General features: G+C 36.2%; 1 protein-coding gene across 6 annotated transcripts in view; it reads left to right on the forward strand.

The window, feature by feature from the left end:
• Nucleotides 1–26,823, forward strand: part of LOC121739928 (nesprin-1) — a 164,886-nt gene that overhangs the window by 130,354 nt on the left and 7,709 nt on the right. For 5 of the 6 annotated variants that reach the window (XM_042132546.1, XM_042132545.1, XM_042132547.1 and 2 more), the window contains 6 exons: nucleotides 127–9,006; nucleotides 9,098–9,298; nucleotides 9,597–9,775; nucleotides 10,584–10,710; nucleotides 22,741–22,965; nucleotides 24,123–26,432. In XM_042132546.1, the coding sequence (XP_041988480.1) occupies nucleotides 127–9,006; nucleotides 9,098–9,298; nucleotides 9,597–9,775; nucleotides 10,584–10,710; nucleotides 22,741–22,965; nucleotides 24,123–26,432 (11,922 nt within the window). The remainder of the gene's footprint in view (nucleotides 1–126; nucleotides 9,007–9,097; nucleotides 9,299–9,596; nucleotides 9,776–10,583; nucleotides 10,711–22,740; nucleotides 22,966–24,122; nucleotides 26,433–26,823) is intronic. The other variant, XM_042132550.1, reaches the window with a different exon arrangement.

Consider the following 26,823-nt stretch of genomic DNA (forward strand, 5'->3'; position numbering starts at 1 on the left):
GCAGACACAATAGATTTTCAATTGTTATGTGGCAGCCGGCTGCTGCTTGGGGATTGATGGGTTAATCCCATGCTAAGTAAAAATATGCTAAGTAAAAAATCATAAGTACTATGTTTTTAATTACAGGAGGCCAAATCAGATATGGAAAAGCAAAAAGAACAAATTGAAAAAGAGACACAGAAAGTTGCCAAATTAGATCACTGGCTCGAAACTATTAATAATGATCTAAATGAAACTGCTAAACAATCAAACGCATTAACTGAAGAAGATATTGTAAAGTATATTACAATATATGAACGATACTTAATAGAATACAATGAGTATGAAATTATTTTAAAATCAATAACTGTGATAAACTGTGATGATTCTAGTCAGTTAGAAAAGAAGTTAATCATGACAAGAGACACATTAGAAGAAACAAAGCATCTAGTCATTTCAGAATTAGAAAGGCTAAAACAACTATTGACACAGATAAAATCAGGTACTGAAACCATTGAAGAAGAGCTATCGCAAAGCGATCGTACTATTGACTCTACGTCAATGCCTGAAGAAATAGTTTCACCAAGAGAAATTGAAAAGGTTTCTGAAGAAATAAAACCTGACCAAGAAACGACTACAAAAGAAAAAGAGGAGAAAGAAATCGCACAGTCTCATAAAATACTAGAAGAAACAACTAGTCATAATTTACAAACGGTCAATATTGAAACACAGACGGGAAAAAGTCTCGCCACTGACTCAATTTCTATTGCTGATAAATCTATTATGTGTCAGCCAAATGTGATTGATACTCAGAATGTCGCAACATCTTGTATTCCACTGCAAGACGTAGAAATACAAACAAGTGAAAATTCACAAAACAAACATACAAATTTATTGGAAAATTTACAAATCCGTCAAACAAATACAGAAAACGAGCAAACAATTGAAATTTCTAACAAACCGATTCCTAGCAGAAGCCAAATTCTTGACGAAAATATGGTCGTTGTAAATGCTGACTATAAAGATGGTGACAACTACAAAACATCTCAACTTGACATTTCTCATACTATACCTCAATCTTTTGAAACAATAATGGTAGAACCCGATGAAACTACTACAGAAGTTGTGGTAGATGCTGATGGCACCAAGAGAATCATTGTCAAAAAAATAAAGAGATCTATGGTAACTAGGCAACATTTGGTTTATTCTCAAAATGAACCAATTTTCTTTGATACTCAAAATCCTAGTCAGCAATTTTCGCAAATAACTTTAGCGAGCGATAAAGGTATAGTATCAGATGCAGATGCTAATACCAAACAGATTCAATATGAATCGTACGGAAGCCATATTATTTCCGGTGTACCTGACAGCGAGGTAATTATTCAAGAAGTTACATCTAAACCAGATACAATAATTTCGTTAGAAAAAGATCTGAAACCTGATGAAATATTTAAAATAGCAGAAGGCCAAATGCAACCAGTTATTGAAACATCTTCTTCAAGTGTTACAGCAGTAGTACAACAAGTAACTAAGAGAATTGTTAAAACTAAGAGAAGAATTATACGACGTGTTATAATTGTTGACGGAAAAGAGCAAGTAAGTGAAGAAATTGTTGAAGAACCCGATGATATCGAAATAACAGAAGAACAAATACCTCGTGTATCTATTACTGTAAGAGATGATAAAACAAAACAAGATTTAGAATCAACACACAATGATGATAATAATGCTAAAATCCTATCTGTGAATACACCGAAAGTTGAAACATCACATACAGACGATGAAAATAAATCGAGCACGATAGTCCAGCAACAAGAAAATATTGTTCATGACAGTCAGAAAACCGAACATAATTCAGAAAAAAAATCTACTGTCATAGAAAGCCAGTTTGATGCAGATATGATTATTACACCAAAAGAGGTAGCACTAACTCAAATTAGAAGTAGTATACACGATACAGACACCTCTCATTTGGCTGAACTCTCAAAACATGCGATTGAGAATTTGTCTAGCTTCGATAATGGAACAAATATTCAAGCAAAGGTCGTGTCATCAAAAAGACAAGTTATAAGACATGTCAAAATTATAGATGGGAAAGAACATGTGACTGAAGAAATCATAGATCAACCAAGTACTACAGAAATATTAGAAGTGCCAATGTTGGCTTTGGAAAGTAAATCTGAAATTGATCTTACGAAACTGCCACTAACTTCCACAGCGCCGTTTCAAGTATCTACTGAATACCAAAGACAAAGTATACCAGAGTCTTTTAAAACTTCAAATGTTACGGATATTGTGGATAATTTCCTGGCATCAGAAAGAGTAGTAGGGGACAGTGATAATAAATCTCCAAAAGAAATTTCAGGTTTTGATTTAACATCAAACCTAGATAGAAAACAAGTAGAATTTATCGGTGCTGATACAACTCATATTCAACAAATGACAAGAACGACATCACGAACAAGAAAGCGAATAATACAACATATTAACATAGTGGATGGTAAGGAACATATCACTGAAGAAGTGATCGAAGAACCTGAAGAAATTGAAGTGATAAAGGAAGATCCAGTAATAACTCAATCGACTGCCAGCCAATTCAGTACAGATGATTATCAAGGCAAACGCTTAAAAGTTATACGACAAATAAAAGTAATAGATGGCAAAGAACACGTTACGGAAAAGGTTATAGACGAAACAGGGGATGAACCTATAATACTCACGAGTGTTGGTGATAAGATTGAAGAAACGGGAAACACAGAGCGATCAATATATACAGATGAAACAGACTCCCCTAAAATTGAAATTGCAGATGAATATACTGTTCAAGGTTTAGAAACTTTACCTGTCGTACTAAGCCAGTTAGAAAAATCTAATGTACAATTTATTGACACAAATATTCTTACTAGTCAAAAAGTTACGAGAAAAATTACAACAACAAAAAGACGTATTGTGAAACATATAACAATTGTTGATGGAAAAGAACGTGTAACTGAAGAAGTTATTGAAGAACCAGATAGTGTAGAAATTGTTGAAGTGCCATCTGAAAAAGAAAATATGAAAGTAAAACGAGTAAGAGTCGTACGCCAAGTCGAAATAATTGATGGTAAAGAGCAAGTTACAGAAAAAGTTGTGGAGGAATCTGATGACGATGCAAGTCCATGTCAAGTATCTATTCATTCAATTGAAAACGTCGAGAAAGATATCACAAGTATGGATCATGCTAAGAATGAAAACATTTATACAAATAAACAAATAACTAAAAATGTTGAAACAAAAGAGAATAATAAAGCCACAGAAAAAATGGCATCAAAGGTAGGTTTTGATGATATAAAAGAAGCAACAGTAATTTCTGATATGAGTATGTCTGATTATATTAAAAAAACGAATGTTGATTCTAACGTTGATAATAGAGACAATGTTGCTTATCCAGAAAAAAATAGATCAGATTCAAGTACGGTGTCATCTGAGACCTCAACTAAGAAGGATAAACGCTCTAAAAAAGCCAAGAAAACTGCAGAAAAACGCGTGGAATTTATTGACCATAATATAGCTAAAACCGTATCTAAGGATACAATTATTGATGATACCATAAAACCAGATATTTTGCTAGAAGCTGAACCATCTAACCTTATTACAGAAAGTAACGAAATGCTAGAAAAACCAAAAGATGAAAATGTAACACAGCATCCAATAAAATTACCTGAATTACATGCTGATGAATTGCAAGAATCTGTTGTTTCTACAAAACCTGTAATAGCATCTGATGTTTTTACAACAGAAAGCAGAACAGAAGATCCTAAAATAAATAAATCAGAAACGAAAGTTAACAAAGAAGATAAAAATATTATTTTAAGTTTCATTGATAATGAAAAGGCGCATTCTGAAACTTTAATACTTCAGTCACCCTCAAAACTTATTCCTATGGAAAAATACACACAATCGGAAATAAAGCCGACCATTCAAACAAAGGAAGATAAAGCAGAAGATCATTCAGATAAAATCGAACAGATTGTAAAACCTGAGACAGCAATCGATGATTCTGTATGTACTGAAGCAGAAAAATTGAATATCATTAACACATCTGAAGTATCCAGCAACATTTCAGCTTTGATAAGCCTTCACACTGAAAAATCACATGAGAAAGAAACTGAAAACAAAGACTTGTCCAAACACGAGGAAGATTTAAATAATGTTAATAAAGATATTGTAGAAGATGTACCTAGTACAAATGAACCTGAAAATGAAGTAACCAATTTAGATCAGAAAATTCCTTTAGGAATTGATGAAACTTTGCATGTCACAGGCACATCAGATTTAGTATTGAAGACTAACATTACAGAAAATATAATTATTGAAGGTGATGTATTTAGAAAAACGGCGAATATTGATCCAAATTTAAAACAAGATACACAAACGCTTTTAGAAATGGAAAGGCAAAATACAAATCCTCATACGTCAGAAAAATTAAACGATAGTGTTATGAAATGCCAAACTGTTGATATTTCTATGTCGCTAGCGAAAGCCAATGAAAATGTAGAACCAAAGGTCCAAATAGATTTAAAGATTGAAGACGTTGGTGATCAAAAGCCCGTTATAGTAAAAAAAGACATAAATATTGATCTTCCCGTTAGTGTTAAAGTGTTTGAAACTAAATCTGAGAGTGATAATTTACCAAAAGACTCAAAGCAAGAGTACACTTTTGATGATTCTAGTCATAAGAAAACTAAAAAACGAAAGAAAAATAAGAAAAATAAAGATGAAAGCCTGAGCAGCAACTCTCAAATAGAACCAACTGTGCAATCAACAGCTGATAACACATTTGTAGATTCAGATAGTTCATCTCTAAGTCACTATGTTGAATTACCAACTCCAACGCCGGAGGACTCTTCAAAGCCAAAAGGTGATGTTACGGTTGAACCAATCCTAGAAGACTCAACACAAGAAGATTCACTATCATTAGAATCTAAACCACGTGAAACTGAAAAAGGGTATGAAGCAGATGATACTTCCATTGATGTTGAGGTTCTACCCATAGATAAGAAAGGCAAACACAAAAAACGGAAACCTCACGGTGAAAGCGAAGATACTGCGTATCCCAAAACAACGACATCAGAAAGTGAAACAAGTAAATCTCCCGTTGATATAAAAGAACCACAAAATAAAGACAAAAAATCGAAAAAAGGAAGGAAAAAGCACCTTCCTGAAGACCAAATCAAACAACACGAAAGCACTAAAAATGTTACGTCACCCAAAGATGAGTCATGTCATACTTTCAGTGATACATCTGAAGTAAACACGGTCAAAATTGTCGAGGAGTGTGTTAACAGCAGTCCGGAAATTATAGCCAAGGATATTACTGCTACTCTAACATATCCTGTTCCAGTTTTAGAAGAAGTTCAAATACAAGAGCTTTCTTCTCAAACATCCCCAGACTTAATTGAATCTAAAAATAAGGAAAACGATACCAACACCTACGTGAAATTAGTTGATTCAGAACTGCAGACATCACCGACTCCTACTAAAGAGACCTTAAGCCAAACTTTGCCAATCGATGATAAAGAAAATAGTACACAAACGTCTGAAGATTTCACTGTTATCCAGACTAGAGAATTATTAAACTCTGAAGTTCAAACAAGCAGAATTCAAACACCGGATCCTATTGTTACATCTGAAGTGATGACTCAGATAGAATCTAAAGATATTATTCCGTATGATGACAAATTTTCACAAACTGCTACAACTAAAGATTTTGAATCTGAAGTCAGAGAAACTCAAACATCGCCAATCTCAAATGTAACTTATGATGAGAAATATACTGAAATAATTATACCAACGGCTGATAGTGGCACAGAAACTGAAAGACATGAAAATGTTGATCAGCAAACTACAACATCGCCTAGTGAAATTGAAATAACGGAAATAAGTGTTCAAACGAATCATATTCCCCTCGTAAGTACACACACTCAGTCAGAGGCAGTTGAAGAAAATATAGTCCCATCTCCACTAACAAATTCCCAAATTCAAGAAATTATCATTGCCGAACGATCTCAGCAAACGTCACCAATAGAAAGTTCTGTAAGTGACATACAAATTGAATCAGCAAAAATGATTGATAGTGAACAACAAACAACACCTAGAAAAGATACATCGCATAATGTAAATGAAAACAGAACTAAAGAAAATGTTACTCTTGTAAGTAATACACAGCAGACATCCCCAAGATTGCTTCAACAAAATGAAAATACTTTAGAATTTATAAAACACAATATTGACCAAAATCAGCAAACATCACCTCGAGAACTATACGAAGAGACGACATCAACTTCTACGGATGAACCATATGAAGTACAACTACGTGCTCAAATATCTATCCCCCAAGCATCGATTGACTTTATTAAAAATGAACGTGAATCAGAAGAATTATCGGATTCTATAATAGGTGACTCGCACAAACAAAAAAGACGAAGACAGAAGAAAAAGGCTGAATCGCCGCTTAAGTCACCTGGAAGTCTTTCAGATCCTCTTAATACTGAACTTTCACTTTCTGCTTCGCCAACAAGTGATGATTTATCAAGTAAAGATATTTCTTCCATAGATGAAGGCATCTCTCAACATGCTAGTCCTATTTCGCATAGTCACCATGATGATAAAAATCTTGCATTAGCAAAACTTTCCTATTCTGACGTAGTCCAAAGATCTAAATCTAAATCTCCCTCCCCTAGTAAAACTATTTTAACTCCAAAATCTGGGAAGGCTAAACTTTTAGACGCTTTAGAAAAAAGAACAAAGTCAACTATACAAACCCCTAACATTTCTGACGATACAATGACAGTTGCCCTTTTTGAACCATCAGTAGAGAAATCGTATGATCTCATAATAAACAAAGAATTAGACGTGGTGAAAAATGCACTCAAAACTAATGATTCTACTCAAGTGGAATCGAGTGTCATTGTTATCATCGAAACTATTTCGATTTGGCTAGAAGAAATTCAATGTAAAATTCAAACAAACACCTTATCTGGTATAAGAACTCAAGATGAATCGGTAAGAATCAAAACATTAGAAACCTATATCAAAAATCTAAAAGAAATTATCACTGTAACTGAAATAAGAACGGAAATAAGAGAAGAAATTATAACTTTGATTGAGACATTAACACGCCAGGTATACGCTGTAAATAACTTAAGTAATCAAAGTAATGAAAAAGTTCAAGAAATAGAAAACAACTGGAATAAATTTATATCCGACATAGATAGACTGTACAACTCTATTCATAACGTTAAATCTTCTTTAGATAATTTAATTATGACAGAAACAACAACGCAGCAAAAATTAGAATACTTGGATAAAATTGAGACTGAAAATGTTGAGAATATGGTCATGGTTAAAAAAATGTTTAATATTTATAAAAATATACTTGAAAGTAACCATAAAAAGGATTGTCCAACACGTTTATATACCTGTGATGATTGTAGCCGTCAAATTGAAAACTCGATTAACACTGAAAGGGATCGCCTTTTACAACTTGCGTCATTAGCAGAAGAATACGAACAAACGTTGCAAGATTTTGGACAAATCACTGATGTGGCTGAAGCACTGTTAGATGGTAAAATCATAATATCAAATCTGGATCATCTCCATGAAGAAATCCAGAAGCATAGAAAATTTTTTGTAAATCTGAGTCACTGTAGAGCTATTTTGGAGTCTTTAGAAGACAATTTAGATAGTGAGACACGAGCCAAATATTCATCTCTTCATCATTCACTTCACGATAGAGCAACAGCAATTATCGACAGAGCAGCAAGCCGAGCACAGCAAATGACATTAGCCGCATCAAGGTGGAGATTATTAGATCAAAGTATGAAAGAAGAACAGCAATGGTTGAGGGTAGCTCAACAAAGAATCCCTGATGCTACCAACGTTACTTCAATGGACTATGAACAATATATAAACTTGTACCAATCTATAAGTCTTGATGTGTCTCAACATTATGCTAAGATGTTACGCCTCATTTCAATAACAGAGGGTCTTCAAGGCCTCGTCACATGTTCTGGCTTAGAGACCGATTGTTCTTTAGCACTAGACACTTTACTTAAACTTCAAGAAGAGGTCGATTCTAGCCTAACGCGCTTGATAGCATTTAAAGAAAATTGGTCCGCTTACGACCATCTCGTCGATAGAATCGAAGGTTGGATAAAATTAGGTAACCGGGAATTAGAAACTATTACCCCTGAAAATATCACCACAACAGCTAACCTTCGTCGATTCTGGGAATTGAAGGCTCAACATGAGGTTCATAATAATTTAAAAACAGAATCTGGCGTGCAATTTGAGAAGGCCTTAGAAATTTTACCAATATCCGACGAGATGGTGCAGCGTCAGTTCTTCTCTAATATTGAAGATAAATGGAGGGCTCTGTCGCACCGAATAGGCGATTTACACGCAGCTGCTATACAGAATATTTCGGATAGAGGCGTATCCACAGGTGAAAAACTATATATACTAGAAGACGAAATAAGAGAGCTTCGCTCAGTTTTAGATAGCCTCAAAGGAGTCATAAAAAGCGACGACGAACTTAATTTATACATAGAGAGACTGCAAGTCATGAGCGGTCGTATCGACAGAATTCAGAATGAATTAGGTAGATTAAGTTTGTTACCGACTGCAGAGTCCGAACGATTGGGCGCTCTCTTGACGCAATCTGGAATGTTGAGCGACCAGTTTGATGAGGAACTGGAAAGGAGCTTACTACTTAAGGAAAAAATATTACAAGTCAAAGCCGGTATAGCCAGGTGCCAGAAGAGCCAGCGACGAGCAAAATTAACATTGGAAGAATGTGAAGCCGGAGAACGTCTGGGAAGCGACGTAGTCGAGAGAGCCTCGCAGACCTGCGATAAACTCGTGGAAGACTTGTCGCTGCAATGGAAGGACATCCTCGCTTTGAGACAAGCGCTACATACGCTTCCGACTAGCCTTCGAGTCAGCGTATCGCCTTTGAGCGTCGAAAGAGACATATCTGCTTTACAGGTAACAAAGTTTCCTAATAAGCCTGTCTTACAGCTTTGTCTCTCAATACAAATTGGCCATTCTTATTCTCATGATAATATTTGCTCCTCAGGAAACCCACTCGGAACTCGAAAGCGCATGCACCGATCTCAGCGTGCGCCTTCGTGCTAGACTTCAGCTCTGGAGAAGGTTCGAGAGGCAGCTGGAACTAGTGCAGGGTGCAGTGAGGGAGGCCGACTACATGGTCGAGCTACTAACTGTGCAAGGGCAGGTCGACTACGACCGGCTCCTGAAAGCAACCGAAAAGCTAGAGGTGGGTGCTTTTAGTGTGCAGTCAATTTTCGCTAGCCGACTCGTACAAAACGTTTGTATCTTGGTAAATTGTTTATAACAATTTTCTGATCCATACCAGCTGCCTCTGAAGTATTTGTCGTGTAAAACAACTAAAACATAGATTTCATAAACCATATTATTACTATACTGCGGCAAAACAAGAAAGAGGGTTATGATTTTAACTTGTTTATGTATGTGAAATATGTGGCTATGGGTGTTTATCTGATCCCTCATAACATAACTTCTAAACTAGGTATCATATTTCTTTTCTTTCTCAGACCCTGAGTGAATCGCTGACCCGTCGTAATGGAGAGTTGGTGGGTTCGCTACGTTCGGCGGCGGAGCCCCTGCAGGCGAGCTGCGAGGCGTCGGTAGCGGCGCAGCTGCAGCGCGAGCTGGACGACGCGGCCGCCACGTACGAGCACACCTGCGCTAACCTAACTACATTGTGCGACAAGTGAGTCATTTGATACATTAATTTATTAATGGCCTGTTTTACCACTTTCTGATAAATGTCAGATAGGCTATCTGACACTTATTTGACACATAAAGTATGGAGTATCTGTCAGATGAATTGTTGATAGCCTATCCGACACTTATCAAAAAGTAATGCAACATGCCCTATTCGCGGCAAACTTTAGCGCGACGAATGTGGTAGTTGGCAACACTGCGCATGAGTCGCTATCAGATGTCATACGTCAAGCCCTTTGACAAGTGACACAGTACGACACAGTCCATTACCGGCGCCCGCGAACGTTATACGAAAAATATCGGCTAGCCGTTCCCGTGAATCGCGATTTCAGCTCAGTGAAATAGACTAAAAACAAAGGTGACAGTGTCGTGACCACACATCAGCTCATCTCATCTCAGCCCATCTGCCCAGCTGTCTCAACCACCAGGCAACTCCCCAGTTTCCCTTCTGCCCATCGTTGTAGTGGTCCTTGCCCCTACATGCCCTAAGAGTCGTAGTTAGTCGTACGATTTTCTGTGCCTCGATTCTGCTATTATGCAACGTCAATGCAGATTTGTTAATTGTTAGATCTTGTTTCTATGACCAGCTGGTTACAGAATATATCATTATTCTGTCTTTAACATCACGTTAAAATGGCTCCAGCGCCCTCTACATGTATAGAAAACATAAAGATGTAAAAAAACTTTACGGTCGTGCAGGTTATCAAGAGAAAGTTTGTTAGCATGTTTCAAATATGTAAGCATTATTGAAAATGTTGTATTTTAATATGTCTAAGTTATAACTTGTTATGCAGATACCAGAAGGCGGTGGAGCTGTGGAAGCGGTACCGAGACGCGGCGGCCGTCGTGCGCGCGTTCGCCGAGCAGCAGGAGGGCAGCCTGCACGCGCTCCGACCCGACGACGCGCCCGCCACCGCTCAGGTACGTCTAGCATTTTATAAAAAACTTTCTTTTAAGACACCATCTACGAATAATAAAAACTAAGGAAGAGTAACTTATGTCAAAAAATTTGTTCCGTGAGCTTCAAAAGAAAGATAGATACAGCCGAACGTATTTACGATATAAACGAGACCCGAATACATGCAAGAATTTTGTGTAAGTAATTATAAAAGTGACAATTATTGTCAACGGCTTTATTTCGTTTTGAGTGGTGTTTTTTTTTTTTTTTTTTTTTATGAAATAAGGGGGCAAACGAGCAAACGGGTCACCTGATGGAAAGCAACTTCCGTCGCCCATGGACACTCGCAGCTTCAGAAGAGCTGCAGGTGCGTTGCCGGCCTTTTAAGAGGGAATAGGGTAATAGGGGAGGGTAGGGATGGGAAGGGAAGAGAATAGGGGAGGGTAGGGAAGGGAATAGGGTAGGGGATTGGGCCTCCGGTAAACTCACTCACTCGGCGAAACACAGCGCAAGCGCTGTTTCACGCCGGTTTCCTATGGCTCTCCCACGTATGAAATGTTTTGTAGCTATTTTCATATTTTAGTGTGCGAAAACTAACCAAATTCAAAACGGTTAAAGTATGGGAGTTACGTTTCCTTAGTTTTTTTTATTCGTAGGACACCATATACTTTTACATAAATGACGTGCGCATCGCTTATTCGTTTATCGCGCGAGAACTGTACTTGTCGAAGACTATTCTATGTCTTATCCCGTCTCTCAAGGTATCTTTGCACTAAACAGCTATTTCAGTTGATTTATAACATTAGTTCTAACTTTAGTAACCCTTCCTATGGGGTTGAATTAACGGCATATCAAGGTATGCTATCATGGGCGTACCCAGGTTCTGGGCCAGGGGGGGGCAAATTACCTAGGTTCTGGGCCAGGAGGGGGGAAGGCAAATAACGCAGATTCTAGGCCAGGGGGGGCAAATCAGATTTTTTATAAGCTAGGTGTTTATAAAGAATAAAAAATTAATAATTTTTAGTTGTAAAAATATTGTATTGCAAACAAATGGCAAAAATTCGTTTTATTATTTTTAATTTTTATAGATGAAAGTACTAGATAATATACTTAGTAGGGACGTCAACATGATTCAGGGGGGGGCAGCTTGCCCCCCCCCCTCGGTACGCCCATATATGCTACTAGCTGTTGCCCGCGACTTCGTCCGCGTGGACTTCAGTTTATAGCGCGCGATGTCAACAAAATTGGTGTCAAAAGCTTGTATAAAAAAACCCTGGTACCCCTTAAATCAAAACAGCTGTGCAGTGTGCACATAATATTTCATTTTTTTTAATTAAACTTTATATTTTATGCCAAATTTTGAAGCTTATTTAGCCCCCCAATTACACAACTTTACCCATAAACTATTTATCATTGATAGGTTTAAGGTTACGTCACTGTTTAATATAATATAAAGTACTGACTTATTAAATAATAACGTAAAAAAGAAATAACAATCGAAAAAAATCGAAACTATACATTCGAGTTTCGATTTTTTTCGATGATGCCACCTCTTATAGAAAGATGTTGGGCAAGCGTTAGCGCGATGTAAGAGACGCACGGCGCCATCTAGTATGAATTTTTGGAACTAACTTAATTTAAACAAATTTTCGTATTTTCACCCCCTTACAACCCTTTTTTCCAGTAAAAAAAAGCCTATGTCCTTTCTCAGGCTTTAGACTATCTGTATACAAAATTTCATTACAATCGGTTCGGTAGTTTTGGCGTGAAAGCGAGACAGACAGACAGACAGAGATACTTTCGCATTTATAATATTAGTATAGATTAATTTCGTTAGCAAGTTTGAAAACAAAAGCAAGTGAGTCACTTGGCGATTCGGTTATAATTATTATTGTTTAAAGAGTTGATAGGCTGAAACAGTATTTTTATATCGTCTTGAAACTCTACAAACAATACCGCAATAGTATATAACTTATCAATATAAGCGCAGCATATTTAAAGCATATTATATCCAGAAGTAACCGCAATCTGATATGTTTCAACCGCAAACGGCAAAAGAAATCTATGCTTTGTAGTATTCATTTCATATCGTTGTTACTATCAGATTCATAGAAGGAGAAACTTATTGTATCACAGGAAATAGGTTGAGTATAGGACGGTTCTCAACCACAAAGTAATATAGAGGTACAGTGTATTTCTAAACACGTACCTCTTACTAACGAAAATACTTAACAGCAAATAACTATACATTAAGCAAGGTCTATCCATAGACTAAATATTTTGCATTAAATTTGTTACAGCTAAGTCGGTCATGTATACTGGGTTTAAATCATGCGATTACGCCGTATATGTTTGAATTCAAACTATATTTATAGTTCACAACTTTGTCAAGTACCTAGGGTGATGTCACCGTGGGAATGCACATAGTAGTCACAACTAAAACATTTCTGATTTACGACCTGGATATATTTAAGTAGGTAAATCAATGGTGAGAATTTTGTGTTAGGTATAATGATATTATTCTTCGCAATAGACTCAAAACATAATAATATAATACCTACTAACAAAGACGTTATGCGTAAATGCATCAAAATACTGATAAATAGTTGGCTAATTATTGCTGGCAACATTAATTTATGTTTTGGCGCGTGGAGGACTTTGTTACTGGGATGACACCAGCGATAATTCGCTTAATCGGTGATGAAGTAAATATTATAATTATGATAATATAGTCTATATTCAATTAAATAAAAATAAAAATTAATTAAAAGATCAATTTAATTAAAAGATCAAAGTAGACACTAGGAAGATTGTACCACAGTGCAATTATTATACGAGTAGTGTGCGGTCGACGATAATATTTGCTTAGCAAATTAAGTTAGTGTTGGATAAGTACGCTTGCTCATACTAACGGTAACACACAGTTAGCACGTACGAACTATTGTTGAACTTTGCACAACGGAACCAAATCCTTCTAAGACGGCTAATCGATATAATATAAATATTCAATATCTTGAACTTGAAATGGGTGACTTCGTTAATGCGTTAATTTCACAGCGGTCAGTGGTTAATTTAAATTTAAAATTTATGAGGTAGGTTAGTTAAGTATGATGATTCAGGTTTTGTTTATAAAATACTAGATGTTCCGCGCGGCTTCGCCCGCGTAATTTAGGTCATGTCACGGAAACCGTACATTTTTCTGCAAAAAAAGAGACCTATGTCCTTTCACGTGGTCATTCTTCATGTGTGCCAAATAACATAAAAAATTCTCCAGTACGTTCAAATAAGCCCTTTCAAATAAATTTCCTCGTTTTTTCCACACTTTCCTCTATTTCTTTGCTCCTATTAGTCTTAGCGTAATAAAATAGATCTTATAGCCTTTTAAAATAAGTAGGCTATAATATAACACTGAAAGAATTTTTCAAATCGGACCAGTAGTTCCTGAGATTAGCGCGTTCAAACAAACAAACAAACTCTTCCCAATTGTAATATTAGTATAGATGAATTAAAATAACCTTCTAAAGGTCAGACCTGAATAAATCATAACAAACATATTAAAATTTTGCAAATAACATTATAATCTTTATTTATGTACTAAAGTAAAAACATGTAACAATGGTTTGTAATTCATTTTTCAAACTAAATTCTCATATTATAATCCAGATAATCGAACCAAAACATTTTGACAAAAACATCATACTTAATAGAAAATTTTAGGGGGACCTGAAACTGCCCCGTGTTATCCAAAATAGTTTAATTAATCTGATTCCTGAAATATAGAGTTTCGGGGCATCTATCTTCAACACTGCAGTCATTATTAAAAATAGCCGGTAATGAATTTAAAATAATGGCGTGTAGTTAAATGATAACGCGATAACAATTTCACCAACCACGGCTCAGTAGTGCGACGGACGTCCTACCGGCGGGACGTCTGTGCTGTGCGAAATTGCCGCGAAAAAACGAACTCGAAAAAAAAACTCGAATAACAGATTACTGTATCGACGAGATGTCACATTTTGGCGCCATTTTCGATCAAAGTCTAGCACGAGTGCTGCAACCATGATGCATATTAATTACCTATATTGTTTTAAAAATAATCACGTGTAATGTGAATAGTTTAACGTTTGGTTTTATTCATGTGTTAGAGGAGTGGTAGATATACTGTATCAGGTTATTTTTTCAATATTTTATTTTCGGAAAAAAAGGTGCACTTGTTTGGGACAATTTTTAACAATTACTTACTTATTTATTTTAATTATTTTATTATTATACATTTTATTAATTATAAGTGACATAAATTAATTTTTAATTAATTAATGAGATTGAATATAAGCATTTGTTTTGAAAAAATAAGACTTTGGACCAATTGTGTTATGATGACTTAAGCATAAGCGCTAGTCATATTGGACACTGGACAGCCTGTTAATTTATCATAAAAGTTTATACCTAGCTGATTTTATTACATTATCTAATTTGTTAAAAACTGTACCTACATACATAAGTACATAGTTACAAGTCAGAAATGTGACTTCACGTCAAGTTTTTGCTTTTGGTGTACTGGCACTTTAGGAGGTTTCTATGTTAGAATTTAGGTACCTATCTGATGACATCTAGGCTAAAATCTCAACTTCTTATATTAGCAAATAATCTTAAGATGTAGGTCTGTATTGTCTAATATTTAAAAATTATGCAACATGGCTGCACCTACAACCTTGGCACGTGACCATGAATTAATGTTCGAACTTCCAAATTTGAAATATTCAATTCAATTCTGCAGCGGGACAAACAGTCAGAAGCGCCGATGTGTCAGAACCTAAACGTGAAACAAACGAAACACTCAGGAGTCAGGAATTTATTTCTAAATTAAGAGGAGGGTAGCTGCGTTGACGTTAAAATTGTGTAAATAAACAATATTATTATAAGAATAAAAGTTTACGCAGCCCTTATTAAAATCCTCTACATAACTGCGATAAAGTGTCTGGATTTTAATCGATTAAAATGTGTCACATATTCAGTGAGTGATTTACATATCAAAATGTCACTAGAAGAGGTGAGTGATCGATTTTATTAAAAATAGACTTTATACCAAATATGATAAAGATGATATTGGATCAACTCCGTATGTAGGTTAGTAGGCATAAACAAGATTAGGGCACGAGATAAAAACAAAGATTTTTGTAATATTTGTCTCTGATGCTTATGACATTACTGATAAGAGATTAAGAATTTGGTATTTACTGCAGCAGCTGTAGGTACTTGAAAATATAAATGTTAATAACTACTTAAAAAATCATGCAAAGTGTCTCAAAAGATCAATTTAACTACAATTTAGTACAAATACCTACTAGTAATTAATATCCTGTGGTAAGATAAGTACCTACAGGATGTAAGATAGTTTCCTTATACCCAGGAAATTGTGATATTTCAGATGGGAACTGTGGTATGCTTACTCATATTTATCTAGGTATTATTTCCTTTAATAACGGTAGGTACTTAGCGATTAGAATTCTGCCAATTATATATTCTTTAATCAATTATTTCTCAAAAATATTCGTTTTTAGGTCATTATTTCCTTAATGCGGTCTAAAATAACGCACTTGTACAATCAAATATTTAGTTATATTATGAACAGCATGAAATCGAAATTACGTAATTTTTATATTTACAAAAGTACTTAATTATAATTCTTAACATCTATTGTTTTCATTGTGATATAAATTTATTAATTTTCTGGTGTAAAGGCATATTTCATAAAGCGTTTTGTTTCCAACGAACTAAACTGTGTGAAACGAAACGTTAATTGTGAGAACAGAAGTTTGTTTGCTATTAGATGCTTGCTAACTTTCCAAGGACGGCTTTCCTTTACGAATCGTAATGGACGGAAACAAAGAACACGTAGAAATGCCCATGAATGTGGATGAGAAATCGCAGACACATTTTACTTTCCTCTTAATTCATGCTTCATTGAGATGGTTTTGTAGTACATCCCCGATCTCCTAGTCGGTGATGTGATTTCGATAATATTCCGTCAGTTGTATTTTTTATAGTTGAGAGATACCTAATTTCTTTTTACCGACTTCCAAAAAGGAGGAGGTTATACGTTCGGCTGTATGTATCTTTTTTTTTGTATGTTCAACGATAACTCAGCCGTTTGTGATCCGATTTTCAAAATTATTTTTGTGTTGTATAGGGTTTAACTCAAATTTGGTACCATGTTCACAAAAGTGATGATCTGATGATGGGATCCTGGAGGAATCGAGGGGACTCCTTGAAATTTGTATGAAAACATATAGTGATTTCAATTTTTTCTGAAGCATTCGAGGTAAATGCTGCCAAAAAGTAAGATTTCGCACCAGGTTATACCCTGGATCCGAAGGTACCCAACAGCACTTTTGAATCCTTATAGATACAGGTTCGGGGATTTCGGCGTTGTTTAAACAACTGAAAGCATAAGCCAACACATCAATTTATTTGATCATCATCATCAACATCATAATTATGCCATGGGTCATCACATTATGACCCAATTATTGATGCTTTTCGTGATATTTTCGCTATATATACGGACACAAGTCCCAAAAGCTTCAGATATTCTGACATTGACTGAACTCACGATAAAATTAGCTGGTACCGACTTCAAATAATGAAGACTGTAGTATGTACAGAATTAGTTGAGATTTAGACGAATTCTGAAAAAGGCACTATTATAGAGTAAGAGTTATTTAATACTTTTTAGATCATATTATTATTATTACCTTGGAAGTCGGTTTTAATTTTTTGTTAAAAATAATAATCCTACATAAAATTCCTTCTTAGCTGTACATTGTTCAGCTACCGAACATGCCACCAGAATTGTTTTTAAGAGGACTAAATTTTTATTTTGGCTACCTAATTTAATACCAGTGCCCGCATTTTGAGCTATTTAGCAATACGACGTAAAGGCCGTATCCGGCCATATCCGTCATGCATCAAAGAGTCCCGAATGCAAATTCTGTTGAACGTTAAACGACGGACTCGATAAGGTTACATTGAACTTATTTGATATCTTGCACTCTCGCCGTGTCCGTGACATCCATTCTTCGGATAACAATTGACAGTAAAAGTTTTTCAACTGTGTGAAAACAATAATAATATATAAGCAAGCGCCTCGGCTTTGTTTAAAGTCATTTTCGTTAGTTCTTTTCACTCTCCGTGAATGCTGATTTTTTTATCTGCCGTCTGTTTAGGTCTACGGTCTCGTAGGTTTTTACTTTAATTGCGGACAATTCTTTACGTCACTAATCTAACTATAGGTACGTCAAATGCCGTGTCCGATTTTATTCTTCAATCTACTTAGTGGGAATAGTCTTAATTGCGGTGTAAGGCGTGCCCTTGCGGCACTCAAACCTTCGCCCCACAATCGATACTGGGGTGTGGTGATACTACCACCAGGAATTTTGGCCACTAATCGCTGTATACAAGTAAGGAGAACCAAACTTTAGAAGGCCGATTCAACTTAACGATAGTTAACCCATTGTTTACAAAAATATGGTTGAATACATAAGAATATTAGGATCTAAGATTATTAGGAGATAATAATATGAGCTAAGATTAAAAAAATACATGAAGAAAGATCTTAAGTTCAAGGAACATTGCAAGTACTTAACAGACCTCTTGTCGAAATTGTTGCTTCATCAAAATATGTTTTAGGCAACCTAGGAATTAGGATTTCTTTTAAACTTAACATGTGTATGTATGGCTGGAAGTACATACATTATCTAGTAGTTTCATTATATTATATTCCATTTGAAATATTACCATTATACATCTGTAACATTATCTGAGTGCAAATTGCATGACGGAACAATTGTGTCGATCGATCACATTAGTGCTATATTATTCATTAATCAATAACAATTTCTACCTACACAGTAGTTAGTTCAATATTATGGACAAAATTTCATCTTTTCTAGTTTCTACCTGTATTATTTTGCTCTTAATCTCTCAAAAAGTTAATCAAAGTTAATCTGAAAACTTTATTATTTTGAAAATATGTTTACTTTCTGATTATTATAATTTATTCTGCGCATTTGTAATTTAGATAATTAGATGATTAATTATTATTTGTTTCTAAATTAACGTTATCAGTAAAACAAACCAATTACATAATAACTTTAATATTTTGTTCTTTGTCATTACTCATTAGTGACCAACAAATAACAAAATAAGTATGTCAATGATTTGAATTTTGAGTTAACGCTGGCAAAATCATTCGTTTTCATTAAAACAAGGTTAGTGCTAATGTAGCAGCAAATCCTAGACAAATAAGTAACCTACTAGCTTAATATGCGCGTTTGTAGGCAGTTGAATACATTATAATACATCACTGTGGAGAAATATGTGCTAAGTACGATGTGAGTTATTGTACCAAATTGTAACAAAAATAAGATTCATTAGGCTGTAAACGCATCAATATTTTAATATTTAAACAAGGCTCGATATTTTTACTTTCACTCATCGGCGAAAGTTGAAAGTACATGAAAATTTTGGACAGTACCTATCCTTATTCCTTATGGGTATCGGCATGAAATTGATGACTGCAATAAACGTTTCTATATATTCATAGGTAGATACAGTAATTTATAACATAGATGTACGATACCAATTCTGAAGCACTCTAAAATTATCATTGATTAATGCATTGGTTAATTTAACTGCCATGTTTAATGGACATACAAATGAATAAGTCTGAGAAAAAGCAGATGCCTACAACGTAAACGTGTGTTCTACTTTAATTTTTATCGCGTAACCTACCCGTGTATAAATAATTAGTAAGTATATCAAACGATTTGTAATACTCAGTGGAGATTGGAGATTATTAAACTGGGACCGAATCCCTGCTAATATTATAAATGTGAAAGTGTGTCTGTCTGTCTGTTACCTCTTCACGTCCAAACCGCAGAACCGATTGTGCTAAAATTTGGTATGGAGATACTTTGAGGACATCTAAGGATGCTTTTTATCTTGCATCTAAGGAGAAATGTTTGGTTCACGCGCGAACTTTAACGCAACGGAGTTACGGGCGTCATCTTAGGGTATATATGTAATATATTATGTTACTACTGTTAGTATATTTTACACATAGTCAAAAACCGGCCAAGTGCGAGTTGGACTCGCCCATGAAGGGTTCCGTAGGAGCAATAAGGTTTATTTTTATGAAATTAAGAGGTTATTGATTTATTTTCATATTTCAGTTGATTTAATGAAAGTTAAATTAAGGTTTACCATTTATGACGTATAAAAAAAACTACTGGCTAGATCTCGTTCGAACCAATTTTCGTTGGTAGTTTTTATAGTAATGTACATCATATATTTTTTTTAGACTTATCATGCCCCTACTTTAGAAGTTAGAGGGGGGGGGGGGGGGGGCACATTTTACCACTTTGGAAAAGTCTCTCTCGCAAACTATTCAGGTTAGAAAAAAATGATATAAGAAACCTCAATATTATTTTTGAAGACCTATCCATAGATACCCCACACGCATAGGTTAGATGAAAAACAAATTTTTGTTTCAGTTGTATCTATGGGGACCCCTAAAATTTTTAATAATTTTTCCGTTCTTGTAGCAAAATCTTAAAGCGGTTCACAGACTACATCTACTTACCAAGTTTCAATAGTATAGGTCTTATAGTTTCGGAGAAAAGTGGCTGTGACATACGGACGGACGGACGGACCGACGGACAGACGGACAGACAGACAGACAGACATACATGACGAATCTATCGTTTTTTGCCATTTGGCTACGGAACCCTAAAAAGTAAAACATCAATATTTAAATAGGTGCATAACACGCTAAGAATTTACATAATATTTAAATTATGATGGCGCTTCAATTTCAATTGCTCCAAATGTAGGTGTTCCAATTTCGAGCGCTCTAGTTTTAGTTAAACAATTACACATTAAACATGTAAAATTTGTTGCTCGGTAAAAGAAAGTTGTTTAAAAGAAATCGAATTTTAGCAGGTTAACAATATTTTGTTGGCGATAACTCATTGGTTTTACAGTTTACACGCGTGAACAGTGTTGTAAAAGTTACCGATTTATCGGTAGATCTCCCGATTTTGGCAAACAAATACCGATAAAACGATTTTAGGGTATAATCTCCCGATTTACTCAATCTTAGAACATTAAACTTAATTTATATTCATTTTGTAGTTTGTAACAACAAATTTAACATTTTTATTATTATTATTTTATTCCCCAAGTTAGGGTTATTCCCCAAGGGGCAAGGCATTAGATTGGCCTTTCAATAAACAAGCAAATTTAGGCTGTAATTCATACTCACTAAAGTTGAATATTATTGTAGGGGAATATATTTTTTTAATACGTCGATATGAATGCGACAGGTTTCAAATTTTCAATTTTCATTTTTCAATTTTTCATTTTCTAATCATTCGTCCGATACGCAACTTCCCATATTGTATTAACGCAAATCAAATGTCTAGTTCAGACCCAGACAGTGATTTTCCAACCACTAGTAGTGGTACGTTCGAAACAAAAAGAAAAAGATATACTACAAAAATATAAAAAAAGAGTGGGAAACACGCCCGGAGTTTGCTGGGTGGTTACAGGCAAGCAGTAATATTAAAGATGCAAACTACGCCTATTGTCTAAGCTGCAAGAAGGGGACTAATGATTAATAACTTTAACACGTGTTATAATTTGATTTATTTAGGCAGCAATCTCCCTATTTCTCCCGATTTTTAGTTGGTAGTAATCTCCCTATTTCTCACGATTTTTAGTTGGTAGCAACACCGATTTCATAAATGTCATTTCTGCAACACTGCGCGTGAATCATAGGACGCAAATAACCCGAAATAACTGCGGATTTCGTATTGCTGTTTAGTGTTTATGTCTTAAAATTAGCAGACGATGACGCTAAGACGTGTGAGATACTCGTGTCTGTCTGCTACACTTTCTAAAATCAATTATTAGGCCGATTCAATGCTAACAGTTCCACATTCTAGCAAATAGAACGCATATTACAGTACGAGGAAGTAACCACACAATCCTCGGCCGTTTTATCAAACGATAAAATTAAAAACTGCCAGGCTTCAAGGACAACAGTCAAACATTAAAGATAACAATCATGTTATCTCCGTTCCATGCATTAAATAACATATTCGTAGAACACGTGTTAATATTTATATTTTAAAGTCAACGACGGAGTGTGATACACTAAATACAGCTAACGAAGTTTTCCTTTTTAATATACTTATTTAATAATATTTTTTATGTAAAAAAATATTATGTACAATGAGAGAAAGTGAGTCAATGTAGCACTTTGGAGTTTGGACCTACACGATTTTTTCGAGATATGTCAAACCCGGTCGCGGGCCGACATATCAATATTCTCTGATGGTAACATATTACAACTGGGTAGTTGACAGCAGCAGCAGCTGGACAGTTTAGACCATAACATTATCATATTCAACCAATGATAGCTAAAACTGTGATTCAAAGTCACAAGACTATAATAATAATTGAAGTTAGGTTATAATTTATAAAATATAAATAGTACATTAAGGCGGGGATTAATCTCAATCAAAAACGATAACCTTGCACACAACCAAAGACCAAGCGTATACGCATCGCAATAAGATTAATTTTAGCTTAGCATAAAACTGTAACTACTCGGGCGGATCTTCTCTATTTTTCATGTTTTTTTTTTAAATATCTTCGGAAATAAATATTAAGAAACAAAATTGTTCGGTTAAAGAGATTTCAATATAGATTTACTAACAATTTATTCAAATAAAATGTATAATTATCCTAGTTAATACTTATATTTCGATAAAATATATTTTTATCGGAGGTGAGTTTGTAAATTAATTACAGCCAAAGTATTACGTTTTATTAAAATGTTTATGGTTTAAGGTATTTTAAATATTGTGCTTTATATCTTTATATCTTTATTTTAACACTTCGTTATTATATTAGAACTAGGTAAACCGGGAGTCACGGAATAACAAATTGGGGTTTATCCTCGCCTTAATATGAATGATCGTTTGCAGGCGTGCTTGGAGCAGGAAACGAGAGTAGCGGAGCTGCGGTCGCTCGCGGCCCGTGTTGCGGCCGAGACCGGCTCGCGCGCGCTGCAGACCGACGCCGACGCACTGGCCAGGAGGTTGCAGCTGGTGGCTGGAGCTGTGCAGGCCCTGGCGGACCTGGGTGAAGCCAGACAGCTGGCCAGGGCCAAGGCCCAGCACGCCAAAGAAAAGTTCTGCGACATGCGCCAGGTTTGTATTGTCCTATTAAACTTTTTTAGGGTTCCGTACCCAAATGGCAAAAAACAGAACCCTTATAGATTCGTCATGTCTCTCTGTTCGTCCGTCCGTATGTCACAGCCACTTTTCTCCGAAACTATAAGAGCTATACTATTGAAACTTGGGAAGTAGATGTAGTCTGTGAACTGCGTTAAGATTTTGATAAAAATGGAAAAATAATTAAAAACTTTAGGGGTCCCCATAGTTACAACTGAAACAAAAAAAATCATCTAACCTATGCGTCTAGGGTATCTATATATAGGTCTTCAAAAATACCTAAATAGTTTGCGAGAGAGACTCTTTCAAAGTGGTTTTATTTAATACTGGCTTCGGCTTAAGAGGAGTCCACACCGCCCTTTTTTTCATACAAACGTTGTCCCCTGTTTCCTCCCTGGATAATGCTAGTAGATTTATAATTTTTTTCCTGAATATCTACGGCCACTGATACAATGTCCCTATGCTTTCTTTTTTTTTCATAGTTTAATTATTAAATAAGATATGAACGTTCAAAAACCCAAAAAAATGGCCAGATTTTAAGCTGTGTTCAAACATCCAGAAAACAGATTTGGCTAGATTATATAAAAAAATATAAAATATGGGAACACATCTTAAGCCTTTTTAATCTTTAATGAAAAAAGTACTTAAATCGGTTAAGTTTTGGGGAAGGAATCAGGGGACAACGAATCGTTGATTTTCTGTATTTTCTGTAGTTGTCTCTATCGCGTTCTGCTGTATAGGCTTGAGGTAAGGGAGACAGCTATAGATATTACACGTTCTTTTTTCATTTCTCTAGCCCCTGATGTATCCTCCTAAACCATTGGCATACATACAAAAATATTTTATGTAGGAAAAGTACTCGCAAATAATAATAAGCAAGACAGCTAAGGTTACAAATAAAAGATAAAGTTTAATCGTTTCATTGACCTCTTGCGAATATAATGTTGTGTCATCGAGTCACGTATCAGGCGGTCAAAAATGGCAAACTATTTATCTTTATGGCTCGATAGGATATGAAGCTCATAAAAAGTAGTATGCTGTATATCAAACTAAGTTCATATCAAGCAGTTTAGCACTTAAGAATAATAATAATAATTTCAATATTTATAATATTATGTTTTTTTCTCATGCAGGATCTTACACCGGTTCACGAAGAAGGGGAAATCGTAGAAGATAAACTTATCGCGTTGCGGGATAACCTAATAGCTCTCGGCAAGAGCGAGGCCGATATAGCACCCGCTAAAGCAGAACTTCCAGATATCGACAGGGATGTGTCAGACGAGCACTCCATCGTGAGAATACTAGAGTTATGGCAGGCGATGTTCAGAGACACGTTCTTACACTACCATCGACTATCCACCGCCCTCGTCCGATCGGGCGACGCGGTTACGGCTCTCAAGTTGTGGCACGAGTATCTGCTAGACCTTCAATCTTTCTTGTCGGGTTCTGTGCCAGCCGACTATGAAAACCTCACTGAGCATCGTCGACTTTGTCGCGTTCATCGCAATCTCCTAGCGTCTCAACGATCCGTCCTAATTAATGAGAACAAGGAGTCGAAGAATCAAAATCTCACAGACAAGTTTGACACCCTGACGAATCTACACAATGAAACTTTAGCTAGGATCGTCGAGAGACACGACGAAGTTTGCACTCGTATTGCAACCTGGGACGACTACAGAAGTGTGTACACGGAAATACTGCAATGGTTGAAGGAAATAGAACGAGAAAAGGAAAAATTACAGCTAAGATACGTTCATATTAAGAGGATACACAAAACTCTGAATAAGATACAGAATCTCTCTGATAAATTACCCGAAGGTCGTAAACGTTTAGAAAAACTCTTCAGTAATCTTAAAAAGGTACTCATATTCACCGAAGAAACATACGGCGCCTCGGTGAGAATGGAATATGCTGGCATTGTGAAGAGAGTAGAAAACTTACAGGCCAGCTTAGACACGTGGCGAGACTTCCTCACTCGAATACTTGGTCTCATAGGAGAGTACGACAATTTAACTAGCGATCTACAGAAACTCTATAACAAATCACAACTTGACATTTCAAACTATTCCGATGATGAACGGTTATCGAGGCCGCAATTAAAGAAAGCGCTGGATCGGTACACAGAATTGAGAGCGAAGATCAATAAAACTGAGACCCGTTTAGAAGGTCTCAGCGTTATCCAAGAACAATTAAAAGAATGTCTCAGTCCCCAAGACATAAGAATAGTCAATCAGAAGGTATGGCAGTTGCGTCAGCAGCAGGCAGACTTGGAACATCAACTTTCTATAATAATCCATAAAATCCAGGAACGACTAGAAATATACTCAATATTCGACACTCGACTGACACGATTCACGGAATGGATCACTAAGCACGAGACCCGCCTCGAAAATTGTTCATCCTCTGGTGAGGTTGCCCTGGATCCACAGGACTTACTAAGAAGAATAAACTCGGATATCCAGGCAGAAACATCGCTTAAGGAAAGAGAATTCGAATGGCTCACTCGAACGGGTAGTGTTCTAATAGATTTGTCTAAAAAGGATGAAAAGTCATATAGCAAAAATATATCAAAACAATTGAAAGACGTGCAGGAAAGATGGCATAAATTGCAAGACACGGGACGTAGTAGAGTAACCAAAATTAATGAATTACTCGAAACCATCGTTAAGCTTGAAGAAACGTTAACAGAAATAAGGTTAAAACTACATACAATAGAATCTCAGTTGTCGACAGCGGTCGTTTTGGAGCAACTAACGACAAAGGCCGTTGACTCCAAATTCCAAGCGCGAGATGAAATTCACAAATGCATAGAGGACGAAAGTGAGGTGGTGGGCAAGAATCTTAACCTTTGTGAACTCGTGTTGAACGATCCCGATGTGGTTAAAGGCAACTTTGACCTGAGGAACTTACACACAGGAGTCGATATCGTCGATAAGAAATGGAAAAACATCTGCGATATGTCCGAACATCGCAAAAATACACTTAAGGAAATACGCAAATCGGCCGAGCTCGCCAACTCGCTCCTACCGAAAGTCGAGAAGAAACTCGATTCTATCGAGAAGAGGGTGGAGAAAATCGAAACCCGAAAACAAAGAGGCGAGACCGAGGACGAGACCGTATCCAAAGCGGTGACCAAGGACTTGGACAACTTGGACGGTGACATAAAAAGACTGGAGGACGCGTACAGCCGTATAGCTAGTGCGAGAGGAGTGGAGTTGCGAGGGGCGGCAGCGGACGACGCAGCCAGGCTGAGAGGGGCAGTTCGCAAGCACCACCAACTGAAGGGAAGAGTGGACGCGACTGGCGCCGACGCGCACCGCCGGTTCATCGCCGCACACGGCAAAGCGGTCGTCGCGCTGGCTGAGGCGGATGTGAGACTCACCAGAGCTCTCCATCTTGCGCCCATGCCTCTCGACAAAGTCGCAACTCTTAAGGAGCTAGACGTAAGTAGTATAATATAATCCATTTTGTGTAAGACTAGCTAGTATCCGCGACTTCATAAGCAGAATCCTAAATCATAAAAAATATAAATTTACTGTTATTTGCATTTCATTATAATATGTAGTTACTCCAGTTGTCATAAAGCTAATTCCGTTTACATCAAAGTGTTACCGACGAACGAAGCTACTACTTATATTATGTTCATATATACAATATCTAAGTGTCTAAACCCACTAGGCCGAAAATAGGCGGCCGAAGTTCGGCATGATTACGTCAGCAATGCGCTATGCATACAATATAACGCGGCGTAATTTCGGCATGGTGTGTCATCGGTAATTTAAAATACATTGCGGGCGTAGGCGTAATCATGCCGAACTTTGGCCGCGTATTTTC

Source organism: Aricia agestis, chromosome 2 (assembly GCF_905147365.1).
Source record: "Aricia agestis chromosome 2, ilAriAges1.1, whole genome shotgun sequence".
Classification (NCBI taxonomy): domain Eukaryota; kingdom Metazoa; phylum Arthropoda; class Insecta; order Lepidoptera; family Lycaenidae; genus Aricia; species Aricia agestis.